Genomic DNA, 13,590 nt, shown 5'->3' on the forward strand with positions numbered 1-13,590 from the left:
CACAAAATGGTTGGAAGTCTCCATGGCGATGCTTGTGTTTGAGAGAACCGTGTCATTCTGCATTTTGAAATTGTGCAGACTCCATAACAAAGGAAGATGGCAAGAAGTGAATATTTCAGTTAAGAATTTACTGTTTATTACGTTAAGCATATTATGCAACTTGACAGTATCGCCTTTTATTGCATGGCAGCATGTATTCATAAGCACCGCAGGAAATAAAAAAGTACTCAAAGTTAGATATGTCTAACAATTTAAAAAATAGATGCTTCTCATATCAGCAGGCCAGCTTGTAAGACTAAACAGTTAACAGTTTTCCCCTGAAGTCATACCTCAACCCTGACACATATTAAAACACTAAAATACTGCTCAATGAAGATAACTGATCAAAAAAGAGGCACTTAATCAATACAGTTCCTGAATTATATGGCTTTTGTAAGAAAAGGCTTAAAGTAAAAAAATAAAAAATATGGCTCAAAGGAACAACACAGAAACATACATAGACATAAAAATTACTGGCATAAACAGTGTTTTCTTTCATGATAGAAAAATGCATATACAGTAGTTAATTTCATGACTATTATCTATTATTTTATAAACACAGGCGGTTAATTCAAACATATCTGCATAGGCGAATACGTTGTGCAATAAACACTGATTGTCCTATGCTGCTGCATAAGCTCTATAGATTTCTTTGTTTTGGTCAAGTCAACCCTGCTTACCATCAGTTATATTATAGCACTTTACAGTGTACATGCAATGATAGAAAGGCGCCACACATAGGCAAATAGCAGTGCTTGAATCAGTAGTCTGATGCGCGGCGTTCTGCAGTGCACGTCGTAACACGAAGGCAGTGTGTTTAATCTGATACTGTCGGGTGACAGCGAGCGAGGCACTGGGATTACAGGCAGTAGTACATGACTTAAAACTTCTTTCCTTTGGGACACATCCATAATTATTTCAGAGCGTGCTGTCTAGCGTGTTGTAGTTATCTTTGAAGTTCTTCAGCTCCAGGAAGTTCCTGGGCCTCTTGCTGCGCTGCTGCGCTGCAGATGTGAGGTAGGTGGTTTGGGTGGGGGACGAGGAGCAGGAGGAGGGGCTGCTGGGCTCGGTGGTGCCGGTCAGGTCTCTGGCTGCGGTCTGGTGGTGTTGGCTCAGAGTGCTGCCGCGAGACTTCACGCTGAAGCAACAGAACAGAAAAGCAGATTTGCTTACTGCGTAATTGACATTCCGTGTTGGGATTAACGCAAAATCTGGGAAGGAGCAGTGCGGGAAGGGGTGGCGCGTTCTTACACGGCGGCTAGCTCAGTTAGAGCTTCCTGGTACTTGATGAACTCTGCTTCTCCGAAAGCCTGAGGACACAAACCGAGAAAACTGAATCCATCATGTGCCACTCAGACAGAAATTCACTTTAGTTTGATACGTGAGGTTTGCACAAAATGCTTCTATGGCAGCACTTTGTGAATGTGTTTCACCATGACTGCTGCACATCTCCAAACGGATTGAAGAAATGACCAGACCTTGAAGAAGTCACAATATTTGATCAAAACTACTAAAAACGCAGTAGGAAGAAAACAAAGGTTTGGCTTTTTTGCAGAACTATGAGAAAACTCTGGTTTAGTAAAAGATGATTGAGGATCAAAACCAAGCGCATTATATGCACATTTATGCAGTAACTTTCCATTTGGTTTCCTGTTGTACTGCATCATATCATTGATGGCAACACAATTCAGATTACTGTAGTAGATGAGAGAAACCGCTGACCTCGGCCCCATGGCGTGCTTTGTTGTAGCCATCCAACACCGTGTCTATCAGAGAGCTCTGCTTGTCTTCAAACATGCAGTGGGAATTTCGCAGCTGCAGCAGCCAGGTCCGAAACCTTTTTCCTGTCACAGCGGTGGGAGTGCCACCCAGTTCACGGAAAGGAAAATCTAAAGAAATCAGAGGAAAGATGTCGATGTAGGAGATGGGATTATTTCTCTTGCAATTACAGAAAAAAAAAAACTGATATTACCAGTGTCCCGGACAGCGTCTAGTGCTTTCATCCTGTACAGGTAGTCATCAGGACCTATAAACATGAATACACAAAACACATCTCTATCAGTGGCATTATTCCTGATGGCTGCAGTGCTCATGTACAAGCTCTGTACGCTCTGACCAGACTGTCGCCTCTGTGTTACTCGGTCATCAGCTGGGGACAACAGACGGGGCTCAAAGTGGATTTTCTGGACCTCGCACAATTTGGCTTCAATTACTTGTTTCAGCTCCTACAAGACCAACAAAGCACATTAAACTGGTAGATTAACAATTAAAATACTTTGCAGGATCAAACTTGTTATGTGTGTGTGTGTGTGTGTGTGTGTGTTCCACCTTCGGAGCATTGTGGCCAATGGGAACATGTGGTCCTCTCCGAGACTTAATGGCAAAGTGCATAATTTGTCTTTTTATAAAGATGAACAGCAAAACAAACACCTAAACACAAATAAAACAGTCTTTTTAAACTCTTCTTACAGATGTATGGATATACAAAGCTTAGCCAGAACATTAAAACCATCTGCCTCGAGACATGCAGGTCCACCTTGTTGACAGTTGAACAGGTTTGTCCTGCTGGGACACAGAAACTATGGACTTTCCTTTTCTTTATGTGGGAATTTGACCCTGTCGGTCTGTCTGCAGTATGGGCCCCACGCCACTATGATACACCACGGTTTTAAAAAGTTAGCTTGAAAACTGATAAAATATTGTGTTACACTGCCCCTAAAATTTAAAGCCATTCTAATGAGATGCAACACTTTTCCCTGGATGCATTAAATTGTATAGTAACATGTTGCTGCGCACTTCCTATTGAAAAGTAAAATCTGCTAGATTAGAAATACTTCATGCTGCGAAAAACAGCCTGGAGATCCAGTTAACAAGTCACAAGCACCATCTTTGCTAAGCAGGTGGCAAAGGTAGCAGTAGCAGATTGGGTTCAAATAAATGCAACTAGATCATGTTCACTTTTTCATTCAGACTTTTTAGAACCAGATATGCTTTATCTGGTTAAAACGTAATAAAACCTACAGAAATCATGAAACTCACCAAAATGCCGTACGTCAAAACAAGAAATACGTTCACTTTTGAGGCTCCATATTTATCTTTGTCCATTATTAAAATGTGTTTTTCTTCAGATTAGCCAGATAAAAATCGTCTCTCAGTAAATTAATACTTTTATCTTCATTCGATCTGAGGCTTCCTTTAGGTTTCCGCTTAAAAAATACATTATAAAATGTCTAAAAAGTAAAACACCAGGAAGGTTCAGGTCGCTACACTCCCTGCTTCCTTTGTTGACTTCCGCAATAGTCACGTGACTGACGTAATACCGGAAAGAGAAAGATTCTGACATAAAATGCGACACCAGGGCTATCTTACATATTAAAAATTATGCCAATGTTGATCATTTGAAGCTTCAGGACTAACCTAAAGCAGCTTATGGCTCAAAAGCATTTTCTACCAGTGCTTTTCACGACAAGAGTGTCCATGTTTTTTTGGAACAACATAAGAATAATCTTTTCATTTCAAAAAGCTTCGCCCATTCTTGAAGTAAATAAATTTGTCTACCGACGTAGACGTTGCATGGCGAAAAAGGGATAGCTAGTTTAACTCTTAAATATATTGTTTACCAGTAAAATAAAAGATTCATTAGCTAGATTATATCAGGCAAATCTAACCAACTTCTATTAAAACGAACCTCTAGTAAAAGTGCGTATGTTTCACTTTTAGTTTTACATCGTCTTGTCTACTGGAGATCCCTTAGAATTTACACTATGAAAAACGGCACATTGGTTTGATTTGTTAAGAACACAAATGTATTTTGTAGAGTATCTGAGGTAGTTCGCAAAACTTCTTCTGATCATTTAAAAAACAACAAGTGCTCTTCGTAACACTATATTTTTCTTCGCTTTACATCTAATGTGAAACACTAAGTCAAACACATACCAGATCACTCATTCCCACAGTTTCGCATGACACAATTGATACTCAAAAGTCTGGCACATCTTTTTGGCTCAAAGAAAGTGCCACTCACAATGTGGCGGTGACGTACGATTTGTCCTGGTCTATAGTCTTCTGCTGCCACCTGCTGATGGTTTCACTTCACTGAAGAAACAGACAAATTACATTCAAACGACTGAAATCTCTTATGAAATATTAATAAACCCTTTCTATGTATCATATTGTGAAAAGGTTTCATCCAAACAGTGAATTTCCCAGCATCCACTGTTTTGCCTTTTATTCTCCATCTCCCCATGTTGTTTTGCTCTATGTTGCTCAAAAAGCCCATTCCAGTCCTTATGACATTTACAGAGTCCTACACCATAAATCAAAAAATCTATTTAAAGCAGCAGTGGCCCTGTGTAAGGCAGACCTTCATTTGCATCCATCTGCAGACACACTGAGGGTCTTTCTTCTGTCACGAACAAGTGTGGGTGCCTGTGGAGTTGTGTCTGAGCTATTTACCCCCACTCACACACTTTTCCCAGCCCAGAAAGGCACCAGCCCTTACATCTGTACTGCAAATCCTTCACTGAGAAAATAAGACTACCAGCAACAGGTTTCTTGAAATTACTGAGTATAATTCAGCTTAGTTTGACAGGCTCTGACAGAAATCAAGCCTTCTCATATTTAGAGCAGCACAAAACCACAGTTTCCTTTGTTTAAACAGAAGACAAGGCGAGAAGCAGGTGCATGCAAAACAACAGCGCCAGGAGGATGACGCACCCCAAGTCTACAGCAAACCCTGTAAGTACACTTAATGTTAAATCTATCTGTTTTGTCTTTGGGATTCTGTAGAAAACATGTTTGCTCACTACCCTACTAACTGGATATTAATAAACTGCAATGTAGTACTTTCTATCTCATTGCTCTGCCTAAGTTTTTCAACCAACATGAGTGTTATACACACGGTTACGTTGAAGCTATGACATCAGAGTTACACATAAAACATTAATATGATTCTTTCGGCTCAGTATAATAGTGCTCTGTTTTCGTATATCGACTCCGCTTTGCTTGACATTGTGTCGAGGAGGATGTAATTATCATCGTCTTGTGGGAAATGCCAATCATGCTCATTTCACACAAGTTTCACAATTGCTTCTCCTTTCTCTGGAGGCTAAAATGCTGATGTCACATTTCATAGGTTGAAGAAGTCACTCTGAAGAATGTGTAGATCATACGTAAACATAGCAAACCTAACTGAGTTGGTTGGTAGGTGTGTGTGTGCGCGTGCATATTTCCCCCTTAAAGACTTAAAGATTGTTTGCATGGTTAAATACAGTTTGCCCTTCTTTATCAAGTGTACATAGAGTAGAGTAGAAATCAAATAGACACAGAATAGAAATATACTTTATTGTCCCACAATGGGGACATTTCTATGGAACAACAGCAAAGTGACAGATACGTGTTTTAGATCATCAGCCTAATTATTAATTGGTTGAATTGCCCTAGCTGCACCCTGGGCTGATTACTCCTTGACCTGCAGAAATATAACTTCTCTGACTGCATTAAGTAGGCTAATATTCTTCTCCTTCTGATTTAAACAAATTCAGTAACAGGTTAAAAAAAAACTAAACAAAAAATTGACATTTCCATGTGGAACAATTTGCAAAACCTCTTTTAAGGCTTTGGGGCTCTAGCAAGAACCATTATCCACAAAGTGACACTTTCCAAAATGGCAGGTCAACTAAAACTACTCTAAGATCACATCAAAGCATCCAGGAGGTCACAACAGAGCCTAGAACAACATGTAGGCCTCAATGTTCTGGTCAAAATGGGAGAGTTCAGAGGTCAAAACTGGGAGGTGCTTTAGAATCTATATGGCTTCTCAGAATTGGTAGAACCATGAATTCAACCATCAGAAAATCCTAAGGGAGACAAAGACCTCAAGCCCAGCATAGACTTTAACATTTAAAAAATAATGTTGGACTTGATTGTGTCACACGATGCAAGTGAGATGCTGCAGAAGCTGCTGTCACTCTATATGACTCAAAGTTGCTGGATCACTATCGTATCAGACCGATCCAACAGACACATCAGTCGATCAATAAATGAAAATCCAGTTATTACTGTCAATGTGCTTATTATTGTAGTTATGTGCTTAAAAGAGGGAGAGGAGTATGGAAGCAAAAGGAAAGAACACAATTTACCGGTGCAAATGTTAACATCTGAAGGCTTGAACAGGTCAAGAATCAGACGTTAGTCACAGCACCAGTCATGTTTTCCCAGAAAGTATCAGACACTGCTTGATGCTTGATGCCTGATGCCTGGCAAAATAATTTGGCTGAGATAAACACACTGGCTGAACCTGAATTTAAGTACAGTCCTTCTCTGGATGGTTCAAATAACAAAATTAAGTATTTGCTTTGGCCTAGTTAAAGTCTGGACTTCAATCCAATTGCAACCCCGTAGTGTGAAACAGTTTGCTCATGCTTAAAAACTCTCCAATGTGGCTAAACAATCAATTCCTCAGCAACTGGTTGGCACTTAACACAAAGGGCTGATGGCAATCGTTACCGCCAAGGATGCAGAACCAATTATTAGGGCTAGAAGCTCAAGTTGGTTTAGATGTCTTATTACCCTCAATTAAGAAAAAAAAGGTTTGTTGATGGCAAAGTTCATTTAAATAACTTGTGGAAAATCAGAAGAAATCTGCAATGGAGCAAATGCTTTTGGACTACTCTGCAGAGAGGACTAGACTCTGCAGTCAGGAATGCTACCCTGCGAGGGGTGGAAAACAATGGCAAAGTGGGAGGAGACAGAATGACAGAGAGAGAAGCTGAGAGGAAGCTAGAGAGCCAAGACAGGAAGACAAACCAGTGTAGCAGGTTTGCGTCACTGTACGCAGTCCATCATGCAAAGCTGATGGAAAGAGAAGAAGAGCGACACAGAGAGAAAGAGAGGAGTTGGGTGCTGATGTCACCACTGAGCGCTGTACACATCGACCGACATGATGGCTTGGGATGTGATCAGAGGACACGTTTTGTGAAGGTACGGCTGGCGTTTGTGTAAATAAGAAGCTTTGTTTCTTTGTATTAATGCGGGTTTAAAGTTTTATCCCAGGTTACACAGATGGGAGGCTTAGGAAGCCTGCAGCACAGGTGTTTCTGTAAGCTGACACTCGGACTCTCCTACACTGGAAAGCACCTCTATTATTGGCTATTATTAAGAAAATACATACTGTAAAATAGTCTTAAAATGCTTCGAACCTTGACAAGTAATAGTGCTTTGGGTTTTTAGACTTTATATTTGAATAATTTATTGGATTTTTTTTCTTATCAGTCATCAACTCTGGGACAGTTTCACCTGCTGGAAATGCCTGTTATGTTGCTGCTGTACACTCAGATCAATGATAAGACATTGTCTGACAGCAATATTATCTTTCTCTCAGTGGCCTGTATGGAAATTAAGGTGACTTTGTCATTATCTGTTGTTACTATATCTGCTTATTGTATCTGAATCCACTAACACAGGATTTTTCAATTAGTTTGGATGTCACACTGAGACCGATACACACTGCATAGAGACTGGTGTTATGGAGGTGATTTAAAAGCATTGTTTTTAGCTGAGTAGGATTGCTGTAAGGTGAGTTTTTCCAGTTTTTGGTTCAGGTTTAGCCAACAAGTTGTCTTGAGCTTGTTGCCTGTATAAACAGATATCATGGTGTGTGTCAAAAGCAGAGAGCTGGTCAGGGTTTGGGTGTTTTATTTTACTTTGAGGAGAATTTCACAAAGACAGTAAAATATTGTAATATTAGATGACTGAAAAGTTCAAAGTAAGTTTAGTTCTTCTATGTTTTCCTTCCAGTAAATATTGTTTGTTTTTACAGTGGCCTGCAAAAAGATCCATACAACATTAATATGTATACATTTCACACATTGCAGTTTTGTTGAAATACTAACACAAAGTTTCCACATTATTCTACATAATAATAAAGTGGAAGTAGAAAAAAAAGATGTTGTTTTCTTTAGAAATACAAATCTGAAAATTTTGTCCAGCACATGATTTAATATGAGTATTTAGTAATTTTTTGCTTTCAAGGTACGTTTCGTCCAACTTTACACACACACAAAAAAAACTTCAAGTTGTTCACAGAATAGCTCAAATTTACTCAGACTTAAAAGAGAGAAACTGTAACAATAGTTTTTAAGTTTTGTCACAGATTTCTGCCAGACTGTTTTTGCTATACATGTCAAAATGTATAATGAACACTAACCTCTGAAGACTAAAAAATTACCTTTTTTATATTTGGCAGGTCCTGGAAGTTTGTCACTGAAGCTGAGAATTGAAATTTGAAGTCTTGGAAAACAAATTCAGAAGAGGAACCAAAGAAGACGGTCTAAGTGTCGACCATGTTTAGGGATAAATCCAGAGTATTTCAATTTTGAAATAAGCTTTTTCTGTTTTTTTTTTTGCAAAAGTCCGTCAAAAAGACTGGGATCTGTCAAACATTAATTTCTACTTTTCTCTTTTTGAGAGAAACACAATTTCTTTAATAAAAAACCATTTATTTTTTAACTCTCAAACAATGGACCTGCTCCCATCTTCAACAAGTGAAAATATCCCAGAGAGGACAAGTACGCGCTTCACTGTCCGCTCAGCTAACTCTCCTTCATACAGTCTCAGTCGTAGGACAGGGGTAAGGAAGAGGTTGACAGCTGGGAATGCTGATGACACCAAATGTTCAAACACAAAAGAGGACTTGGGTTTTGTCTACCAGAAAGACATCAACCAGAATGATACAGTCGAGAGAAGCCCCCAAGAGAATGGGACTGAAGTTGGAGGAAGCCTGGCACTCCATGGCCTGGGCAGGACAGAGGGAAGGGGAGACAACCTGCCGAGCAGAAGTAGGAGTTTAGACTGGACATCAAAGCCAAGAAGGATTGCCACAGCGGGCGAACCCAGATTGCTTGGTAAAACAGAAGCTAGAGGTTTCGAGGAACAAAGGACAGAAATTGAGAAAATACCGAGAGGTGGGACTTCTTCCTCAAGTCCAAGTTACTCTGAAGACAATCGCTCAGTAAATCACAGAGACTTTGCAGACAGAGTCAGTAAGAACAGCACACTTCCTGTCAGATTTAAGACTGGGTCTGGGCCTGGCTCGAGGCTCGACTGTCCGTCAGGGCACCAAGGTGGGCAGAGCATCAAAGCGCGCATACAGAAACTCTTTGAATCTGCTGGTGATACAACAGCTGGGGGAACCTTTCCCAGGCGGTTCTCATTGTGTGACGACTGCATTCCGGTGAGAAAAGCAGCGGCAACCATGTGGGCTCCAAAGGAAGCAAATCCTCCAAGCTCTGAGACGTCAGCTTCTTTTGAGACAGTCAAACTCAAAGGGAGATCAACAGACACACGTAGGCAAGAAGAGTTAAGTAGCAAGTATTTAGGGGAAGATAGTTACTGGAGGGAGACAATAGAAACGGGCACAAAGTCATTGGATAGAGCGAGGAGCAGGAACACAGTTGCAGGTCGAATTAGGTCTGCCAGGACCGCAGCTGGCATGGTACAGTCCCAAACACATGAAGGATCCATACTTGCACAGAGAAGATGGTACAATCAAGAAGACAGAAGAACAGGCGTGACTGAAATAAGTGAAGCCCAGAAGGGCGACAAAGAAAGAGATGAAGGAACAAAACAACAAAGTAAACCCTGGAGTGGAATTGCAGACGACGTTTTTTATGCAAAGCCAAGTGAGGGCACCCTGCCATCGCCAGAGTGGAAAAAACTTCCAGAGATTCAGTCAGCCCCCTCTTCAGCCAGCGTGAGAAATAAGATAAATCAGTTTGAAGCTCTGACACAGAGAGCAGCAAGCGAAGTACAGCTCGCCAGGCGATCTTTATCTGTACAGGCACAGCCCTGCCAACCCCAAAAAAAGATTAAGAAGAGCGAGTCTGCAAAATGCATAGGTGAGCGAAGACAGAAGACAGATGAAAGCAGTGAAAAAAGGATGATGTTTGCATCAGAGAAGTCTTTATCACTGGTTGACCTTGGATTCAAATCAGGAATGTCAGAGACAGATTCAGGTAACTCATTAGACAAAAGGAAAAACGATTTATCCAGCCACAAGAAAACTTTGCACATCCCTCTCAATGAAGGAGCGCAAAAGCGCAGCAGATTTCTTTTCTCCGAGAACTCAAACTTGAGAGACACTTTGAGATTAACACATACATCAGACAGGCAGTCAAGGCCACAGTGGGAAATTTCTTCACCGGTTAGTGATGATGACAAGACTCCAACAAACACCCCTCTGAACACCTCGCCTTTTCCTTCGCTTTTCCAAGAACCAGAGGGTTTCTTTCCCATTGCAGATAACATGAGCCTTCATGTCACTGGGCAAGAAGTCAAAGCTAAAGACACAGACTCTACTCTTCCTCCTCCAGTCATTCTCTCTCAGACCAGCGAGTCAGACGTTTTCATAACAGACAACGAAAAAACTAAAGACAATGACTCCCTAGGTCTCCCTCCCAACACTTCTTGCCAAAACAGCTTGTCGGATGTCTCCTATTCAAATATAAAAGCAGAATTACCTAAAGGAAGGAAACAGCTGTTGGATCTGAATGCATGGATAGCCGGCCTGGACCCAGAGTATAAAAACTGGAACGAATACATGGAGGGTTGTGAGGATGATGATGAAAGCACACAGAAGGATGATGATTCAGACGACTCTGACTCTGGGGATTCTTCAGCGACCATAACGAGCAACACGAGCCAGTCAGAAAACAGGAGTTTCAGCCTCAGGTAGCTTATGTTTGCATTATCGGATTTCTTGTTTCATGGAAGTTGTAGTTAAAGTGACTTACTTGTTTTCTTCTCACACTCCTGCTGCATCACAGCCTTTCAAACTTGTGCTACTTCTCTGGTACTGACGTCGAATCAGATTATGACAACGATGATTGGCAGCTGCCAGGCCGACGGTCTGCCTCATTAAGCTCAGATGTCTCTGCCTTTTCCTGCGTCTCTCTGCTTCCCTCTGATGAGCTCGACAAGCTGGTAGAGGAAGTCAAGAACCTAGGGGAAGAAACATTACAGGTACAGGCGATGAAAAATGTTTTAAATTATTTTATGCCAGTGTTTTAAACAAATGATAACTGGATAAAAAAAAACGTGTTTGTGTCCAACCGCAGTAAGTAAAGGCTAAAGAATCATCATTTTCTTAGGCGGTGAGAGCTAAACTATTTCCGTCTATTGCCCTCATATAGGAAACATTTGGTCTTCTTAAGGTCTCGTGTGTTTCAGGAAGAAAAGGTGAAACGATTGTTTCCCATTTGTTTGTTTCCAACCAAACTACCTTTGTCTCTGTAGTAAAAAGCTCTGAATGCTAAAGTGATCCAGCTGCATTCCAGTAGCATGTGCAAGGCCTGCATGCAGAGCTTGTGTGAGTGTGCAAATGTACTCCGAGGCGTGTAATGTTGAGACAGTGCATTCAAGCTAGACTCACATTTTCTTGAGGGACTCTGCATTTAAATTTTACCATTTTCTTCAAAACTTCATTTCTTTTTAGAATGAAAAGTATTACAGCACCAATCTTTTTTCTCTTTCTTGTCTGTCTTGCAGGACTATGATGATGTGCAGGTGGTGGTCCTGCACAAGGAGGTGGGAGTAGGACTTGGCTTCAGTCTGGCAGGGGGTGTAGACCAAAACAAACCTGTCACTGTAAGAAAATCGCCCATTTCTCTATCTCCCATGGTAAATGTCATGACAGTTTCTGTCTTCATTTTTCTGCTCTCATTATCTCGCTTTTCAGGTACACAAGGTTTTTAACTCAGGCGTTGCAGCCCAGGAGGGTTCGATTAGTGAGGGAGACCACGTTTTGTCCATTAACGGCACTGCCTTTTCAAAAAGCACTCACGGGGAGGCTCTGAGGACCCTCAAAAAGGCCAAGAGTCGAGAGATGGCAGTGGTGGTGGTGAGGAAAGGTGACCTCAGTCAGACAGAGACTCACTATGAGACAGGTGAGAGGTGATGCTTTACATAAAGTCTAAACATGTGAGTCTTTGACTTTGGAACTTAAAGTAAGAACAATGTGTGTGTATTTGTACACCTTAAAGGCCAGCGTGTGTGCATCCAGCTCGAGAAGAACAGCGGGGATCTGGGTTTTAGCCTGAAGGGAGGTGAGGATTCCCATGTAGGGAACAAACCACTCACCGTCCAGAAGATCTTCCAGGGTAAGAACATCAAAAACACTATTTGAACCATGCATCCGGAATAGACCGATATCACTTATTAAATAAAAAGCAAGATCCTCAATTTCATCATACTATATTACATTGCATTATATTTTGTTACATTATATTATATTGCTGTATAACAGCTCTCTGTAAGTTGTGGTCAAATGGAGAAAATTATATCATGAATCAAATTATTTAAGAATTTGTATCAGAAGTAACGAACACAGTCAATCATGTCTTGTAGATCCAGAAAAGTCTTTAAGAAAACCTAAAAATGCTTGCAACTTTTAATCTGTCAGTCGTTTTGTCCAGCAATCAAGCCATTTGTTTTTCCAGTTGTATGTATGTCAAAATATTGGGTATGTTGGAAGTATTTTGGGTTCTTTTCTTTTGTGCTGTACAACAACACGTGGCTCTAAAATTGAAATGATTTAGGAGCTTACCCAATATGTGTAATATAGAAGATAATAAGTGAATTTTTGTTCAGCTTTAATTCAAAATATTAAATAGACAAACTGAGTGAAATAGCAGTCCCATGCCTGTTTGGATGTAGTTTGGACGAAGCAAGTAGGACTTTATAAAAAAAACCTTTCAATTAACATCTTCCTGTTAAAATATTTTTTTAATATAGCTTTTTGAAAAGCCACTGTAATATAAAGTTGTATTTAAAGTTGTTTTTTTTTTCTCTTTTCAGGTGGTCCTGTTGACAAGGTGTTCCCTGGTGATGAGATTTTAGAAATCCAAGGCTTCAGCGTGGTGGGGAGGAGACGCCTGGAAGTGTGGAATTTCATCAAAACTCTCGCCTCCGGGCCTGTGGAGGTGGTGCTACGGCGGCCGCTTAAAGTTACTCAATTATGAGGACAGTTCTGATGATTCACCTTGTTCACAATTTAAAGAATGTGGACCAACCAGAAACTCAGAAGCTGTGCAATTGACGGCTTTGGATCCTGCCATGGAAACTAACCTTTAAAAACAAAACCGTCTGGACTTTGAATGTGTTGAACAAACAGTCTTCATGACAGTATGAGCAACGGAAGCCGAAAACCAGGTCAAAGGTGTACATTTTTCTCGCTGTGTCTTAATGTAAATCTACCTCAAGGCCTGAGATGTTCAGTGTAATAAATTGTATAAATGTGTTACACATTTATAAAACCAACCAACATTTAAGAAGAAAAGATTTTGTAAATATGTAAAAATCTTGACACTTTAAGTATTTTACAGAACATGTTTTATTGTGAATAACTGCTTTTATTTTGACGTTTGTTTTAATAAATACAAATATTTTGATTAAATTAAGTATTTTTAGTTTTACTACAGAGAGGAACATTAACCTGCTTTATTTTGATTGATATATGGGTTAATGTTTTTAACACAACTATAATTTTAAAATGCT

At 40.3% G+C, this 13,590-nt stretch overlaps 2 protein-coding genes across 6 annotated transcripts; one reads left to right on the forward strand and one right to left on the reverse strand.

Moving 5' to 3' along the window:
• Positions 1 to 113: 113 nt before the first annotated feature.
• Positions 114 to 4,002, reverse strand: ltap1 (lipid transport auxiliary protein 1). 3 transcript variants are annotated; one of them, XM_008431697.3, is made up of 7 exons: positions 3,976 to 4,002; positions 2,368 to 2,469; positions 2,156 to 2,264; positions 2,012 to 2,065; positions 1,762 to 1,928; positions 1,291 to 1,349; positions 114 to 1,177 (listed from the first exon to the last, which is right to left on the reverse strand). In XM_008431697.3, the coding sequence occupies exons 1-7, from the start codon at positions 3,985 to 3,987 to the stop codon at positions 958 to 960; spliced, it is 723 nt and encodes a 240-aa protein (XP_008429919.2). In that variant the 5' UTR covers positions 3,988 to 4,002; the 3' UTR covers positions 114 to 957. The 3 variants fall into 3 exon arrangements, with proteins under 3 accessions (XP_008429919.2, XP_008429917.2, XP_008429920.2); XM_008431695.2 differs by lacking the exon at positions 3,976 to 4,002 and adding an exon at positions 3,079 to 3,354; XM_008431698.2 differs by lacking the exons at positions 2,368 to 2,469; positions 3,976 to 4,002 and adding an exon at positions 3,079 to 3,355.
• A 507-nt stretch (positions 4,003 to 4,509) lies between these two features.
• Positions 4,510 to 13,489, forward strand: LOC103478189 (uncharacterized). 3 transcript variants are annotated; one of them, XM_081597267.1, is made up of 7 exons: positions 4,510 to 4,776; positions 8,285 to 10,767; positions 10,863 to 11,058; positions 11,584 to 11,682; positions 11,774 to 11,981; positions 12,078 to 12,194; positions 12,892 to 13,489. In XM_081597267.1, the coding sequence occupies exons 2-7, from the start codon at positions 8,558 to 8,560 to the stop codon at positions 13,053 to 13,055; spliced, it is 2,994 nt and encodes a 997-aa protein (XP_081453393.1). In that variant the 5' UTR covers positions 4,510 to 4,776; positions 8,285 to 8,557; the 3' UTR covers positions 13,056 to 13,489. The 3 variants fall into 3 exon arrangements, 2 of the variants coding, with proteins under 2 accessions (XP_081453393.1, XP_081453392.1); XM_081597266.1 differs by lacking the exon at positions 4,510 to 4,776 and adding an exon at positions 5,874 to 7,020; XR_014083898.1 differs by lacking the exons at positions 4,510 to 4,776; positions 11,774 to 11,981; positions 12,078 to 12,194; positions 12,892 to 13,489 and adding exons at positions 4,815 to 7,020; positions 11,332 to 11,404 and having other exon boundaries at positions 11,584 to 11,674.
• The last annotated feature ends 101 nt before the right edge of the window (positions 13,490 to 13,590 follow it).

This window comes from Poecilia reticulata, chromosome 16 (genome assembly GCF_904066995.2).
Source record: "Poecilia reticulata chromosome 16, P_reticulata-male-v2, whole genome shotgun sequence".
Lineage (NCBI taxonomy): Eukaryota > Metazoa > Chordata > Actinopteri > Cyprinodontiformes > Poeciliidae > Poecilia > Poecilia reticulata.

Coding starts and splice junctions, on each gene's coding strand:
- ltap1 (XM_008431695.2), bottom strand. CDS start 3,144: ATGGACAAAGATAAATATGGAGCCTCAAAAGTGAACGTATTTCTTGTT. Junction 2,470..3,078: donor TTTTGACGTACGGCATTTTG/GTGAGTTTCATG, acceptor ATTTGTGTTTAG/GTGTTTGTTTTGCTGTTCAT. Junction 1,178..1,290: donor CTAACTGAGCTAGCCGCCGT/GTAAGAACGCGC, acceptor CTGTTGCTTCAG/CGTGAAGTCTCGCGGCAGCA.
- LOC103478189 (XM_081597267.1), top strand. CDS start 8,558: ATGGACCTGCTCCCATCTTCAACAAGTGAAAATATCCCAGAGAGGACA. Junction 10,768..10,862: donor AACAGGAGTTTCAGCCTCAG/GTAGCTTATGTT, acceptor GCTGCATCACAG/CCTTTCAAACTTGTGCTACT. Junction 11,059..11,583: donor TAGGGGAAGAAACATTACAG/GTACAGGCGATG, acceptor TCTGTCTTGCAG/GACTATGATGATGTGCAGGT.